Source organism: Callionymus lyra, chromosome 13 (genome assembly GCF_982586985.1).
Source record: "Callionymus lyra chromosome 13, fCalLyr1.hap1.1, whole genome shotgun sequence".
In the NCBI taxonomy this organism is placed as follows: Eukaryota; Metazoa; Chordata; class Actinopteri; order Syngnathiformes; family Callionymidae; genus Callionymus; species Callionymus lyra.
This window is the reverse complement of record NC_141830.1, coordinates 12659258-12673973: the sequence shown is the minus strand read 5'-3', so window position 1 is coordinate 12673973 and position 14716 is coordinate 12659258. Positions and strand designations below refer to the sequence as shown.

General features: G+C 37.6%; 1 protein-coding gene across 2 annotated transcripts in view; it reads right to left on the bottom strand.

Annotated features, from left to right (window-relative positions):
• armc2 (armadillo repeat containing 2) overlaps positions 1-14278 on the bottom strand; it is a 17056-nt gene extending 2778 nt beyond the window's left edge. Inside the window, exons 1-15 of one of the 2 annotated variants that reach the window (XM_087804998.1) lie at positions 14201-14278; positions 13507-13738; positions 12159-12231; positions 11910-12075; positions 11560-11662; positions 8037-8095; positions 7499-7579; positions 5841-6025; positions 5679-5781; positions 5400-5614; positions 4557-4702; positions 4253-4352; positions 2079-2343; positions 1514-1636; positions 1325-1438 (exon numbers count right to left, since the gene is read on the bottom strand). In XM_087804998.1, coding sequence (XP_087661124.1) covers positions 1325-1438; positions 1514-1636; positions 2079-2343; positions 4253-4352; positions 4557-4702; positions 5400-5614; positions 5679-5781; positions 5841-6025; positions 7499-7579; positions 8037-8095; positions 11560-11662; positions 11910-12075; positions 12159-12231; positions 13507-13709 — 1936 coding nt within the window. In that variant the 5' untranslated portion in view covers positions 13710-13738; positions 14201-14278. The remainder of the gene's footprint in view (positions 1-1324; positions 1439-1513; positions 1637-2078; positions 2344-4252; positions 4353-4556; positions 4703-5399; positions 5615-5678; positions 5782-5840; positions 6026-7498; positions 7580-8036; positions 8096-11559; positions 11663-11909; positions 12076-12158; positions 12232-13506; positions 13739-14200) is intronic. The other variant, XM_087804999.1, reaches the window with a different exon arrangement.
• Positions 14279-14716: the final 438 nt, after the last annotated feature.

Genomic DNA, 14716 nt, shown 5'->3' with positions numbered 1-14716 from the left:
TGATTATAGTTGAAAATTGTTTGATTATAGTAAAAAATTGTTTGATTATAGTTGAAAATTGTTTGATTATAGTTGAAAATTGTTTGATTACAGTTGAAAATTGTTTGATTATAGTTAAAAATTGTTTGATTATAGTTGAAAATTGTTTGATTATAGTTGAAAATTGTTTGAATATAGTAAAAAATTGTTTGATTATAGTTGAAAATTGTTTGATTATAGTTGAAAATTGTTTGATTATAGTTGAAAATTGTTTGATTACAGTTGAAAATTGTTTGATTATAGTTGAAAATTGTTTGATTATAGTTGAAAATTGTTTGATTATAGTTGAAAATTGTTAGATTATTGTTGAAAAATGTGTGAATATAGTTGAAAATTGTTTGATTATAGTTGAAAATTATTTGATTATAGTTGAAAATTGTTTGATTATAGTTGAAAAATGTGTGAATATAGTTGAAAATTGTTTGATTATAGTTGAAAATTGTTTGATTACAGTTGAAAATTGTTTGATTATAGTTGAAAATAGTTTGATTATAGTTGAAAATAGTTTGATTATAGTTGAAAATTGTTTGAATATAGTTAAAAATTGTTTGAATATAGTAAAAAATTGTTTGATTATAGTTGGAAATTGTTTGATTATAGTTAAAAATTGTTTGAATATAGTTGGAAATTGTTTGATTATAGTTGAAAAATGTGTGAATATAGTAGAAAATTGTTTGATTATAGTTGAAAATTGTTTGATTACAGTTGAAAATTGTTTGATTATAGTTGAAAATAGTTTGATTATAGTTGAAAATAGTTTGATTATAGTTGAAAATTGTTTGAATATAGTTAAAAATTGTTTGAATATAGTAAAAAATTGTTTGATTATAGTTGGAAATTGTTTGATTATAGTTGAAAATTGTTTGATTATAGTTGAAAATTGTTTGATTATAGTTGAAAAATGTGTGAATATAGTTGGAAATTGTTTGATTATAGTTGAAAATTGTTTGATTATAGTTGAAAAATGTGTGAATATAGTTGGAAATTGTTTGATTATAGTTGAAAATTGTTTGATTATAGTTGAAAATTGTTTGATTATAGTTGAAAAATGTGTGAATATAGTTGGAAATTGTTTGATTATAGTTGAAAATTGTTTGATTATAGTTGAAAAATGTTTATTATAGATGGAAATTGTTTGATTATAGTTTTCATAGAAAATGTATAAAATGTAATATTTAAGGCATAAAACAAACAAATATACTGTTGACAGAAGTAAAGGACAGGATGAGCTTGAAATACATAAATAACTTGAGGCTGAGTAACTTTCTATCTGGTCTCTATTTACCTTTATTTTCCATGATAAAGTTCCGCACCTTCTTCTCATTGGTCAGGTTCCCAAACACTCGCGTGGCCTCCAGCACCGCGTCCATGTCGGAGCTGAGCATCATCTTCAGCATCACTGAAGTGGAAAACGACTTTGAATAGAATCATATCATGTGTTGTGAGTGAGTTGTGTTGTGTTTACGACACTCACTCCTGCACACAGTGAGCTGACTCTCCTGAAGCGCAGAACTTTTCTCCTGGTAGAAGCTCAGGTTATTGATGGTCACCACCACGTTCACCAGCAGCTCCTTGCTCTCCTGCACACTCAGCAGCCCTGACACACACACACACAGACACGGCAACACAACAGCAGGTTCACACACATTAGACACACACCGACAGGTGTTTCTCACACAAGTACTTGTTTTAAGTCAAACCTGACGTTTTACAGACACAACATTTCTCACTAACAAGACTTTTAAACTAAGACGGTCACACACACAGTCACACAACCACACACACTCACACGACCACACACACACTCACACACAAGACAACATCCTGCCTGTGAACAGCTGTGTTATCAGACCGTAAAACCATCAGAGAACATGCTGAACTGTCACTGATGCAGAAGAACAAGACACAAAAGTCACTTCTTGTACAGACAGGAAGTGGTTACAAGTCGCACAAAAGACACAAAAAGTTCCTCACAATGTGCTAGACTAGTACAAAAGTACATCAGTGCTAATCTATTTGTTTGAGTTCCTTCTGCTTACCCAGTGTCTCCAGCAGCAGGTCCACACACCTCACGTCTGACCCCAACTCTGGACCCACGAGTGGATGTATGCACATGTTCGCCAGCAAACACACCAGCTTCACCAGCACGTCCTCGTCCTCCCGTGCTTCGGTCCGCGGCTGGTAGTGTTGGTAGAGGCGCAGGAGAGAATCCACGCTACCCTCGCACTGGAAGAGCTGCAGGCGAGCTTCGTCGCTCTTGGACGCCAGGTTACCCAGAGTGAAGAGGAGGCGCACGACCAGGTCCTGCAGGTGGATTGACATCTGGGTCAAGACTAGACTTCTTATTGGTTACATTTGTTGATATACAATTTCGGAGAAATCTTAAAAAAGGGGGTGAGGGAAAATCTATCGGGTCAAGGGGGGAAAAAAAACCCAATGGAAATTAAAAATATGTCCAATTTAATGGAATATGAACCATATGCATTACATATTAAGTAATGAAGATTTCCAGTATTTCAGCACATTTTATGAATTGTAAGGGGGCAGAAGACCCCCATGAAAATAAATTCAAATACGTCCAATTTTGATGAAATTTAAACCATATGTTTTAAATGCTTAGAAAGAAAGAATTTCAGCCCATTTGGTAAATTGTAAGGGGGCAGAAGGCACCCATTAAAATTCAAAGACAAAGAGCTTGAAAATGAGATTATAAACTACTAATTTTAAGGGGAGAAGGAAACTCAATCAGGTCAAGGGGGGAAGAAGACCCCCATTAAAATTAAAGGGTGTCCAATTTAATGGAATACGAACCATATGCATTACACATTAAGTAATGAAGATTTCCAGTATTTCAGCACATTTTATGAATTGTAAGGGGGCGCTAAGGGGGCAGAAGACCCACATGAAAATAAATTAAAATATGTCCAATTTCTTTCAGAAATCTAAACCATATGTTTCCATTGCTAAGAAAGGAATATTTCCAGAATATCAGTTCATTTTATGAATTGTAAGGGGGCAGTTAGGGGGGCAGAAGACAAAATAGCTTAAAAATGAGGCAGTACTGACCTCTCAGTAGATGTTATGGGGGGGGGGGCAACTCGATCTAGTTACGGGAAGAGTGGTTCAAGGAATAAGAAGACCCCATAAAATTCATATACTTCCCTGAATTTTGGCTCCTTTTATAAATTTTAAGGGGCAGTAACGGGGGGCAGACCCCTATGAAAATTTAAATGCGTCCATTTTTTATGAAGACAAAGAGCTTGAAAATGAGCATGTATTATTAACCTCTTAGTGAAGGTTTTAGGGGGGGAGGGCCAACTTAATCAGGTAAAGGGAAAGGGGGAAATAAGGGGGGCGGAAGACAACTATAAAATGCTTAAATTGATGAATTTCAAACCACATGTTTCATATGCTAAGGAAGATTTTTTTCAGAATTTCAGCTCCTTTTGTAAATTGTAAGGGGGCAGTAAGGAGGCAGACGGCCTTCTGATCATTGTAAGCGCCAGGAAGGGGGGCAGAAGACACCCATGAAAATTCCTCTCAGCATGCATGATGAGTTAGCTCAACTGGTGGGAGTCAACTTTTTTTTTTTTAATTTTGTTTCAAATAACCTTTCTATACATTCAGTAAATATACTGTAAATCTAAATTCCTTAACGTGGAAAATGTTCTCATTTTAAATCGTTATATTTTTAAATAAGGAAAACAATCTTCGCTTAAAATCATGATTCCTGCTCATCTCATCATTTTACTTTCCAGTCATAAACCCTCACATGTCCAGGCTTTAACCAAGACTTATGTTTCTTAACAGCGAGGACTTACGAGATGTCCGGCGTGAATATGATCGCATCGAAGGCCACTTGGAAGAAGACCAGGACGAATGTGAGCATCAGTGATGAGATGGTGACGAAGGTTCATATCATGTTTGACACGTCTGGACTGACTCCAGGTATGGGATGTCAGTTTAAAGGTCCACCCACAGTTAAAACCTGTGGTGGACTTACAAGTTACAGATTGATGGAAACACCTTTAATGAATGTATTTCCTCCTACACACACGTGCAGCCGAGGAACAGCACGCACTCGTACACCGTGTCCTGGGAAAGTACTTCAGAAGTACGTAAACAACTCGATCTGGAGGTAAACAGGCTTCCTGCCGTCACATCATCCCCACTGGAGAAGTGTGTCATCACACACACACACACACACACTCACCTTTTTTTGGTGATGTTTGCTCAGCAGTTCTAAAAATAGCTGGAGGCAGCCGGGGGTCTGGGCCAGAGCGAGGCGACACTCGGTGTAAGAGGAGAGTTTACTGAGGGACACGAGAGGACAACAACTTTTAATGACCACTCCACTCACACAGCTGACTAAATAAGGACACAATCGCAGACTTAAGCATAAGTAGGTCGACGCCTACGTTGTTTAAAAAAAAAAAAAAAGTCATAATAAAGATTGGTCTACATCTCTCGGCATGACTCGTCTTCACCACGGATAAAAAAAAACTCAAGCGTCTCACCTGAAGATCCGGGAGATGTTTGTGCAAACGTCTGCGTCTCGCCGATGTTGACGAAGCACCTGACAGAGCTCCGGCAGGATTGCGTGCGAGACGAAAAGTGGACGGGATTCTGGGTGATCTGCAAGGTTCCTGAGCAGCACTGTGAGCTGCAGAGGTCAAAGGTCAGATAGAAAAAAGAAAAAAAGAAAAAGTGGTTACATCGTAGGGTTGTGTATTGGCAAGAATACTTGAGTACTTGACGCTGGTGTTGCAGAATTTACAGACCACATGACTCTTGACAAAGTCGTAACTGCTTTCATTTGTTTTGAAACCAAAATATGTCCAAACATCAGCTGTATCCTCTCGTCCTCAGTGACGGCCAAGATCTCGTTGTATTCAATTTTTGACCATCTAGCGGCCAATTTAATTGTAAGACAAAAATAAACAAAAGCTGTGAATATGTAATACGTTTAATTGTTATTTCTAAAGGGGAAAAAGTAAAATAATTTGGTCTGTATATATCTATATATACTGTATATATACTGTATGTATATATACAGTATATACAGTATATATATACATAAATCATAAAATAACTATTATTTAAGTGTTATAAAAAAAATATCTGACTTTTAAAGCCAAACCTTTTTCTTTTTTTAATTAAAACCTTTTTTTTTTTTAACATTGTGCTGTTCAATAACGATACAGTATCCTGACAAAAAAGTTGTGATGTTTTGGGTGAACCGATATTTTCTTTCACCCCTTACAAGTGGCTGTGACAATATTGTGTGTAAACCAACCAAAAAAAAATAGCGTCCATTTCTGTCTATTGTTACAACTTTCTATCTTGAACGGTTGTGTCACCTGAACTAAGATGTGTCCTGATATCGCCAGAAGGTCATCTTGTGGCTGGCGGAGGCTCTTCAGAAGCGTCAGCGCGACACCGAAGACGTTCTTGTCGAGGAGCAGCAGCAGAATCGCTTTGTTCCCGGAGATGAACTTCAGCGCGCCGACGACATACATGAGGGCTTCACCTGAGGTGGACGTCTGCTCGCGGACCAGTAGGACCAGCAGAGAGTCTGAGCACAGAGAACTCGTTGTGAACCTTGAACGGGATCACATGTGGAAACCAAAACGCAGCACCTATGATCGACGAGTCCTGAAAGAACTTGTCGTTACTTTCACTTCGGCTGATCTTGAAGATGAGTTTGCAGATGTTGAGCAGGTTGTTCCCGCTGATGTGCAGCTGAGGACAGGAAAGGGTTTTAGAACTAGACGACTGGGACTCGACACCCGACGACTCACGGCGAGGCAGAGCCTGGAGATGTGCAGGTCCAGCTTCACGGAGTCCAGGTCGATGAATTGAAACAACGTCCGGAGAAGACTGGACCTCCTCTTGCATTTCCTCCCGAGCAGGTCCGCGTTTGCCAGGCTGTCGTGCAAACTGTCGCACAAACTGCACATCACCTCTACCGATGGTTCTGAGGCACCTTTTGTGTTGAAGACAGACTTGACTTAACATCAAAGACATTAAAATAACAATTGATCAAGTGTGAGATTTGTCTGATGCAAGATTAAGTTTGCAGCTTAAGTTAAATTCAAGACTTTTAAAGAATTTAAAAACCTTGACAATTACTTTTTTTTGTGTGGCAATCTGTATATATTTGTATTTAAATAGATAAATAACAGATATTTTGAAACGAATATAAAATCTAAACTATTACATTTTTAAGACTTTTGGATTCATGTATTGAATGCGATGTTACATCGTACAGTTGTGTATTGGCAAGAATCTGGAGATATTTTATAAGTATCACGATACGATACGTCGCAATACTGTTGGGACCAAGATGTATGTGTAGTATTGTCCGAGTACTTGACTCTGGTGTTGCAGAATTTACAGACCACATGACTCTTTCATTTGTTTTGAAACCCAAATATGTTCAAACGTCAGCTTTAAAAGCTGCTGGAGTCGACTGTATCCTCTCGTCCTCAGTCATGGCCAAGATTTTGTGGTATTCCAAGTAATGACCGCTGCCATCAAGCAGCCGGTTGAATTGAAACACAAAAATTTAAAAAAAAGTTGTGAATATGTAAATCGTTAATTCTAAACATTAAATATATATATATATATATAAAAGTTTTGGCTTTAAAATCAGATTTCATTTTTATAATATTTCATATATTTAAGTAACAGTTATTTTATGGTTTAAAAATATATACAGTATAAATAAACCATAAAATACCAATTAAGGCCTTCCTATGGATTCATGAATTGAATGCTGTTTAAGACTTGATGTGAAACTCTGTGATGTGTCAATCATCTACTGAAGGGACTTTTATCATTTCCATCAAGAACCAGAGGTCGAACCAGAGGTCGAACCCTCCCCATCAATTATGCATCTTCCTTCAATAAAACAACGCCTTTTTCCGAGGTTTTCTGGCGGTCAAACCCTGTGAAACTGAGAGAAAAAGAGGGTGGAATGTTTCCCTTCTTCTTTAGGTGAAATAAATGAACTTAAAACTCTGAATCCACACCAGCCAGTAGACAAAGGGATGATTCAAATCTCAATAATTCAGCTTTGAAGTCATTTCGAAACATCATACTTCTGCATATTTGCTGACAGCAGACACCTTGTGAAATATTTTGAGGATCTTTCGAAATGACAATGATGTCTGTCGGCACTAGTTAAAGCACAGGAGAACGACAGACAATTACTATTTGTGGGCAATTAACTTGAAATTGTAATTTGCTTTTCGTTTTATGGTTTGATAAATATTTTTCTTATTGTTATTATTAGTTTTGTTCGACATAACAAAATCCTTTTTTTTCCTGTGTGCAGTTGTTTTACCTTCAGAGATTTCCTGTGACATTAAATTCAACCACCAAATGTTTTTTTGAATATTTAAAGAAAACCTATCACTTATTTCGTGTCCTTTCATACATGTTTGTGCACATGTACCTGCAGCCTCCAGTCGACGCAGAAGTGGAGCAACAGTTGAATTCCAGGCGACTTCCTCCGCGTCTGTGCCGGTGTTGTCGCCTGCAGAACATCATGGGGTGAAATGCATGAAGTCACTTAGAACACGTACTGTGAACCAGCTCCATTCATCTTCAAAAAGGAAGCTAAATGCTACCCACAAAAGGTCACCTTTACAGCTCCACTTCCTCTCGTTTGTTTTGTGTCAGACGGCTGCATGTGGGCAGGAGTGTGTCATCTAAACACTCGTTCAATAGCTTTGAACCTCTATGCACTTTGAACTTGTGTCAGCCAAACTAACGTGACACGGTTTGTCATGTTTGTTATGTAACTAAATGCAATGAGTAATATTTTCCGGACCTAATCTTTTTTGTTTATTGATTCACTTGTTAAGTATTCCTTTCTTTAGATGATGGATTTTCATTTGCGTCTATATTATGAAGTTGGTCCTTATGTTAAATGAAAACAGCATCCTTTGTAAAACCACATGACAAAAGTTCAATGGAGTGACTTGACAAACCTGTTCTCTGTTTGATCGTTGGTTGGACTCCTGAGTCAACAGCAGGCGGATTTATTTGACTGTTGGAAAGCACAAAAAACAAAAGGGCGAATTAACTCAAAGTGTTTTTTTTAGTTTTTAAAAGAAAAAAGAATCAGGTTGGCGATCGGAGCTGTTCACAATTCCGCCACAGGGTGTCGCCAGGGCGCTACTTTAATCGGTGTTTCTCGTGTGTTTGAGCTGAACTGCGACCTGAAAGTTTGTTCTGAGCATCATGACAGAGGAAATGGGTTTGTCTACACTGCAGACATTCTCGTTGACAGTTGTCAGCAGCCACATCACCTGTTTGCCGTCAGTGTCAGGATCATGTGTTGCTCAATGCAGAAACTGTCGCTCCTGAATGTCACTCGGCCACAAAAGTTTGAAAAGGGTGTTGAGGTATTGCCTTGAAAATATATAAATGGACTAAAACAGATGCAGAGAGATACGTTTGTCCTTTTTTTTCAAGTGTCGATAACTAAATAAAGTACATAAACTTAGATTTCCACACGATAAGATGCTCTACCCTGAGTCTTAAACGAACGACAGAGCTTCTTATACGGTCTTTAAGATCACTTATGTCAAGTTGTTCAACTGCATGATGAGTTAAGAGTTTTAGATTCCATCTCAACTGTAAGGAAGTAAGTAAGTAATTTGTATTTGTATGGGCTTTTCCAGACCAGGGTTACAAAGCGCTTAAACAATCAAAACAATACTCAATAAAATATATACTTAAAGGTCAAGATAATACTGAGAACAACACAGGAGTTCCAGAAAATAAAGGAAAAGCCTGAACAAATAAAAATGTTTTAAGATGAATCTTGAAGGAGTCAGAAGACTCCATCAAGCGCAGAGAGGAAGATCGTTCCAAAGCTTAGGAGCAACAGTCTGGAAGGATTTCTCTCCTGAAGCGTGTTCAGGAACCATCAGTAGATTCTGATCCACAGACCTCAGAGCCCGAGCTGGGGTGTAAGTCTGGATCAGATCAGTGATGTAAGGAGGAGCCTGACCATGAATAGATCTGAAAGTAAGAACCAGAATTTTAAAGTTGATCCTGAAAGAAACTGGAAGCCAGTGAAGAGTTTTAAGGATCGGAGAAATGTGAGTTCTTCTACTAGAGCGGGTCAGAATTCTCGCTGCAGAGTTTTGTATTAACTGCAGGCGAGACAGATCCTTCTTATTTACACATGAAAACAATCTGTTGCAATAGTCCAGACGAGAAGAAACAAACGCATGGATTATAAGATCCAGATCCATCAGAATGGTTGAATTTGACATATAAATACTTTAAACTCTTTTTTGAATTGACAGTTTTATATTCTTCTCAAAAACATAATCATTAAATAAAATCAAGTCATGTGTAATAGCTGGCATGAGTTTGATAGTCGTGTACTACAGTCATGGATTGTTTCCGAGCTAGAATATATGCTTAGACAACATTTAGCTGACTCCACCATCAGACACTGACGAGGACAAGAGATACATTGGGGATGATTCCATTAGGATTTTAATAATCAGACATCTCGTGCACTATCGGAGACATGACCTCATCCCTGTCTTCCCTCTGACCAGAGCGGTGTAGACACAACACACTGCTCTGCCCGCCGTGCCCAGATGGGCATCAAATCTAATCAAGAGCCATTTGGAGCCATAAAAGCCGGGCTTATTGTCGAAAACCCAGTGGATGTCTAATCTTTATATCTCATCTGACTCATCATATTAATCTCCCATGCTGGTCCTTTTTCCACTCAGGCTTCTGGTGATGTCAGTGTCGGCTGCATCTGTCTGACAGAACTGAAAAAAAAATACTTCTCCTCGTTGGACATGAACACCTGACCAGGGAAGCACCTGGACAACAGCCTTATGACGGCGAAGATGGCTTCCCTTGATGCAGAAGAGTTGGGATTATCGTTTGAAAAAGATCATAAAAAAAAAGAGCTCCTGACTTCCAACATGGACAGAAGACTCTGGCCTCAGATTTGGAGGAGCTGATCCTCATCCTGGACACTTCACATTAGGCTGTTAGTAAGAATTGAAGGTCTTGGTCTGACATCAGGACCGTCAACGCCCAGTGCTAGGCATCCTGAGGACACCAGGCTGACGAAGAGCAGCAATAAAATCAGTGACAAATATAGGTTCTGGTCTGAGGCGGACTGGTATGAGTCAGACTTTCTTCTTTTTCATTGTAATGAACAAGATAAGTTCAATGTCTGTTATCTTAAAGAAAATAGAAGAAGAAAAGCAGACCTCCACAACATACTCCAGTTGACATATATTGTGATGTTCATATAAGTACATTTATTTTATTTATATGATTGAAAAAATAGCATTTGTCCAATAGGCATTTAATACTGGGCCTCACAAACAAAGAAAATACGTTATATAATTTCTATTGTATTGGTTATAAATAGAAGGTGTTTTATTTAGAAAAAAATAAAGGATGTGACTCTTGATTTTTCAAGACGCTTATTTCAGCCAAGTTTACTCAAAAAGTAAAATATGAGTTAAAAAAAACCCTATATATGAAAATGTTGCTATAGACGATCCTGCTGATTAAGCGTTACTATAAGATGTATTTTTATGGTCTTCAGAATCAATCATTTTTGTGGTTAAGTGGAAAAAGGCGAACACAGAGTCAGCCATTTTTTTATGGGGCCAATATAACACGACACAACATTACAGACCATCAGTGTGGAGGTACTTGGATGGTGTTAAGTATCGTTTTCGGACAAAGAAAAGTGAGCTCCGGTCGTGTACATCATATAAACATACATTTTTGCTTGTAACTCCAAAAGTGAATGGATTACTCTGAAAACGAAAAAAACAAACATCTGAGGCAAATGTAAATATACTTGTTATGAGACATAAATACTAAGATGACTTTGACGCAGTAGAAATATTAAGTAAGTAAGTAATTATTATTTGTAAAGCGTCTTTCTTAGACCATGGTCATAAAGCGCTTGAACAACAAAACAATACACAGTTAAAATACATACTTTTAAAGGTCAAAACACATAAGACAAACACAGGAGTCTCAGAAAATCAGGGTAAAGCCGGAAACTGGCAGCCAGTAAAGAGTTTTAAGGATCGGAGAGATGTGAGTTCTCCTACTAGAGCGGGTCAGAATTCTTGCTGACACAAACACATAGATTATCCAGATTGTGTAGTTGAAGAAAACAGTTTTTGGTCAGTTAAATAAATAAGTTAATGAGGAATAGAAGTACATTTGTTTTTTATGAATAGATAGAACTTAATTGATCCCTCGGGGAAATTCCTTTGAGGAACTAGGAACTGTGAGCTTCCTGTTCATTCAATGATGTTTCTTGCAGATGAGACTGAACAAAAGCTTAAGAAAAACAAAAAAAGTTCAAACAATAAACTTTGTTAGGAAAGGTCTACGGAGGCAACATTTGCGTGCTCATAAATCAACTCTTTGTTGATCTGCCTCTTTGCTAGAAAGGAGAGAGTGAAGGTAGAAGGTCAAACACACAGATATAAAACAAACCTTTCACTGGCTGTCCTGCGTGGGCCTTGTTTGCGTGGCTTGCTGCTGCAGACCTCAGTATGGCCTTCACAGATGTGTCCTTTCGTTGACTTCTCTTTCTCTGCTGAGCACAAGTTTATTTGTAGGTTTCTGGATCAACATGCCAGTCGAGCAAACATGGTCATTTACATCCTCAAATAGCACCAGTACATTTATTTTTAAAAACAATCCCAAACCACGGAGAATGTAAATCAGGTAAGGATGTGAAAAGCTCCATTCATTTCTTAAAAAGTGCTGCCACAGTATTTTGGAGCTATAAAACTGCTTAAAAGGCGTTCTTCTTCTCCACCTGTTCAAATAAAATGTCCTACCATGTATGTTTCTCTCTACAGGAGGCAGCAGAGTGAGAGATCCAGCTCGGATTAGGCGTCCACGAGTTCCCGCGGAGCCCCTCTTTTCAGCTATTGGGACGGTCGGGGGTCTTGGAATGGCCTTAATAGAATTCTCTCCAATGAAGAAATTTGGTAGCTTCGGTATCTGGGGATAAAGAGGTATTTAAATCCGTTAGAAGGCAAAAAATCACACAAATCGCTGAATATTACTGCTACAAGGTTGTTTACGTGGTCCAAAGGAGAGAGGCGGGTCCCTGAACCAGGTCTGGAGTTAGGAGAGTTGAAACTCTGAGAGTTGAGACTGCAAAGTGAATGCAACAAGTTATCGTCTAAAATGTCATTCTTTAACGTTTGGTCTCGTTCCAAAAGACGGTTTCAAATTATAGCTTTGTAAAAACATTAATCAAATATTAAGCAAGTTACAGAACTTTTAAAAGTTACAAGTCCTTCAACATTATTGCCACACAAAAAAAATCACCCCTTTTGAGTCCATGCAAGCATGTGGAAGGACTCAGCTATTTAAAATTAAATTACATGGGCTTTGCATTTTTCATTTAAGATATTTCACACATTTTTGTATCTTATAAAAACAGTTTGATATATAAAGTGTCAAACTCAGTGGCAGCCACGGACGAAGCACTTGTGAAGAAGCCAAAAACAATCATATCAGTGGTAAATAGACAAAAAGCTTCGGAGCAAGTAAAGAAAAATGAAAGTCCTAAGTCGTTGCTTGTATGGCACAGTCTCAGCAGATACATTATTAACTCAATAACTCAAGGCACCAACATTCTAAACAGTCAACGTCTCAGTCCAAACTGAATTAATATCCAAATAAACTATAACTCGACCTTTTTTAACAGAAAATAAAGGTCCAAGCGAGGTAGAGCTCTTTATTATGTCATAGATAAATACATAAATAATCCTCCTCCACTGTGATTCATAACATGACTAATCTTTATCTGGTTTCCGGTCCTTTTATCAAATTCCATTTCCACCTCGTGGGAAGGAAAGATCCCGCCGCTCCCTTTCCCTTAATTGCGATCGCGTTATTTAAACAATAGAATCTTTTTAATCAGTGTTTTTAAACTTGTTATTTCTGTACTTGTGTGTGTGGACCAATGTTTATTGTTGTTCATTTATTTATCATTATTTTACCAACTTTATTATATATATTTTTTCTTCTTTTTATCATTATATTTATGTTTTATTATCATTCTTATAATTTAATTGTTTATCATTATCATTTAAATTCATTATTGTTTTTGATATTATTTTTATGTGTGTAAAGTACGTCTTAAAATAATGTGTTTGCATGGTTGATCTTTTTTTGTGAAATACTGTGATAACCCTCATGTGGGACGAATAAAGGCTTCACAAACAAACAATCAATCAATCAATCGATCAATCGATCGACCATCTACATCAATTGTTGCAAAACATGTTTTTGTTGATAAAAAACCTTTTTGCTTGCTAATATTTGGCCCCAAGACCATGGGTTTCACCCATGTACACCAGGGTTTAGGAGGCCTAGGTAGACACAGGTAGACTGTATTGTTGACGATGTGTATTTGCTCACCTGAAGCTGGATGGCGGTCTGTTGTCATGACCTGCACGAGTCGACGTTCTCTCGAACAGACGCCTCTGTTGGTCTCCAGGTGTGAACGGTCGCTGGGTGTGTGGAACCCTCAGTGACTGTCTGACTTCACTGACAATTTCAGCACTTGTTTTGGACCGGTGTTGTGGGATGAACGGGCTTGGAAGCTTCGGTCGTCCCTCCATGGTCTTACTTTTGCAGCGTTTATTAACAGCTGAAATGTAAACAAACAACAAATAAAACAAGCTTTTGTACTGATACATTTATAAGCGACAAGAAAAATGTTATTTATAGCATACATACTCAGATGCATTAGTTCATGAAAATAAGGTGCGTTTTTCTGCTTTTAAATATTACACAAACGTGTACATGTTTATGCTTCCCTCTGTGCGCGCTCTCGTTCCGTTTCCATGGCAACCGCCCGTCACCGTGGAAGCCCAGTACAACAAACCGTGCACTTAAAATAACTTCAGGAACAAAAAGCTGCACAGTTCATCATTATTCTGTCAAACTACCTAAATGTTTCATCGGTGCTTCCATTGACACGTTTACTTCCGAGGATACGCTTCATAAGAAGACGGTAATGATAACAATGTTTTAGGAAAAAAAACACACCAAAACTTACCGAAACAAGGTTTTAAACCTTCCTGTTGAATAAAAGTAGAGGTTATCCTACCTAAAATCGCGAAAGGGATCCAGGCGGTATCGAAAAAAGGTTGTTAAACCTTCGTTTTGCTGCTAAAAATGAAGTTTTGTTGCCATCGTGAAGCTAAACGGAAGTTGGCAAGTGTACGAGCCTGCCTGCAGACGCGCGATCACGATAAGCGGACGCGCGCTCACAAGGCATGATGATTAGTTTGAATGATTCTAAAAATAAATGTTTTACATTTTTTCTTCACGTTTTTTTGTAGTGAAGTCCTTCAAAAATCTCCATTTGAAGATGGCAAATTCAGATTATTTTTTTTCAAATGTTATATATAAAATATGGTTTAGAAATTATTGAAATCAATATAATAAATCATTCACATTCACATTATTTGAATCAAACTGTTTTTTTTCATGAAGTCAAACTTAAGTAATAAATACATTAAGGGTGTTCATGAAAATACTTTGTTTTGTTTTTGCATGGATTAAATGTATTTATTATTATATATTATAATGTTTTACTAATAACAAAATGTGGATAAGACCA